Source organism: Emiliania huxleyi (genome assembly GCF_000372725.1).
Source record: "Emiliania huxleyi CCMP1516 unplaced genomic scaffold EMIHUscaffold_5934, whole genome shotgun sequence".
NCBI lineage: Eukaryota > Haptophyta > Isochrysidales > Noelaerhabdaceae > Emiliania > Emiliania huxleyi.
The window spans coordinates 1-1,511 of NW_005197548.1; the positions used below are offsets into that span (position 1 = coordinate 1).

Consider the following 1,511-nt stretch of genomic DNA (forward strand, 5'->3'; position numbering starts at 1 on the left):
CCCGGGATGCGACGCTCGCGGGCCACCCTGCCCCGAAGACAGCCGAGCCCTTTGGCCGCAGGCGGTGCGGGCGCCGCTGCTGCAACTCCTTCTCGACAAGGGGGTGGTGCCTGTGATCGCGCCGGTCGCGACCGGCGCCGACGGCACCTCGTACAACGTCAACGCCGACACGATGGCGGGCGCGATCGCGAGCGCCCTCGGCGCAGCCAACCTGCTGCTGCTCACAGACGTGGAGGGTGTGCTGGACGCGGCGCCGCCCGAGGGGAAGCTCGTGCCTCTGCTGACGCCCGGCCAGGCGCAAGCGTTCTGCGACGAGGGCGTCGCCGTCGGCGGGATGATCCCGAAGCTCGGCACCGCCATAGCCGCCGTCCACGGCGGCTGCGAGACGGCCGTGGTGATGGACGGGCGCGTCCCCCACTGCGCGCTCGAGTTCCTCTTTGGCGACGCTCCCGTCGGCACCGCCATCAGCGAGACGAGCGAGCGGGGATGGGACGGGCCCTAAAGGGGCGCAGGAGGCGGTGGCCGGAGCGAGGCTGAGGCCACTTTTGTAGGCATGCGGTCGGCACATGAGAGAAACAAGCCTCCCCGCCTAAAACCCAAGAGTGCAGGAGATCGAGCGCACATATACAATGTGTTCAGTGTAGAACAGGGTGATTTTCGTAAAGTAAGGCACTCTCAAATGAATACGGAAGTAATAAATAAAAAATAGAGCAGTCATCTCCAGGAGAGATGGGCGACGCACGACACACAGAGGCACACAGTGCGCACCCCGCCCCGCTCACAGCTCTGGGCCGGCGCGGGGGGCCCAGAGGGTGTCCATGCGGGGGGGAGATGGGGTCCCATGGCCCGCCGCAGGCGCCGATTTTTTGGAATTTTTTTCTTTTTTCGCGATTTTTTACTTGTTTTCATGGGAATTCGGCGTACTTGCGGCCATGCTATCACGCCTTGCGACAGCCTGTCGGCGCAGCTGACCATGCCATGATGCACAATTGATCACCTGCATAGCTCGCGGCCTTAGTATTAAGCATTCAGTGACGACCTGATCGTACGGCCAGTAGGAAGGTGTCCTTCCAGCTGCGTGCACGCTTCTGGCGCAATGCGCGTCACCTCGGATGGGCTGCTGGCACTCTCGAGGCTATGCCTACACAGCCTCGCGCGCATGGGCAGTCAAGAGGGACCACGCACCTTCTCAGGACAGCGCCGGTGCCTCTCTCTTGGACCGGCAAACTTGGTGGTCTCGTGTCACCAATGTGGGACCAGTGCGGCATCGCGCCATCGACAGCTCTGAACTGCGCCCCTCACCACTGACCGGGAAGGCCGCCAAGTGGGCCAGCACAGGTCGCACATTGTGGCAGCAGTCAGCAGTGCATGGCTGATAGCTAGAGCAGCAGCGTCAGGGTCGCAGGGTCGGATCGTGTCAAGCCTCTCGCCCGGCCGGCCGTGTGCAGACGTCGGCCTGTCTGCTGTCTGGAGTGATCTGTCGGCGGTCAGTACGACCGATCAGGTCGGAG

The 1,511-nt window shown here is 63.7% G+C and overlaps 1 protein-coding gene across 1 annotated transcript; it reads left to right on the plus strand.

Moving 5' to 3' along the window:
- Nucleotides 1–76: 76 nt before the first annotated feature.
- On the plus strand, nucleotides 77–466 carry EMIHUDRAFT_60515 (hypothetical protein; the record flags this gene model as incomplete). Its single annotated transcript, XM_005764376.1, has 1 exon — nucleotides 77–466. A coding segment is annotated over one exon (390 nt), but the record flags the coding sequence as incomplete, so codon positions are not given.
- Between the last annotated feature and the right edge of the window lie 1,045 nt (nucleotides 467–1,511).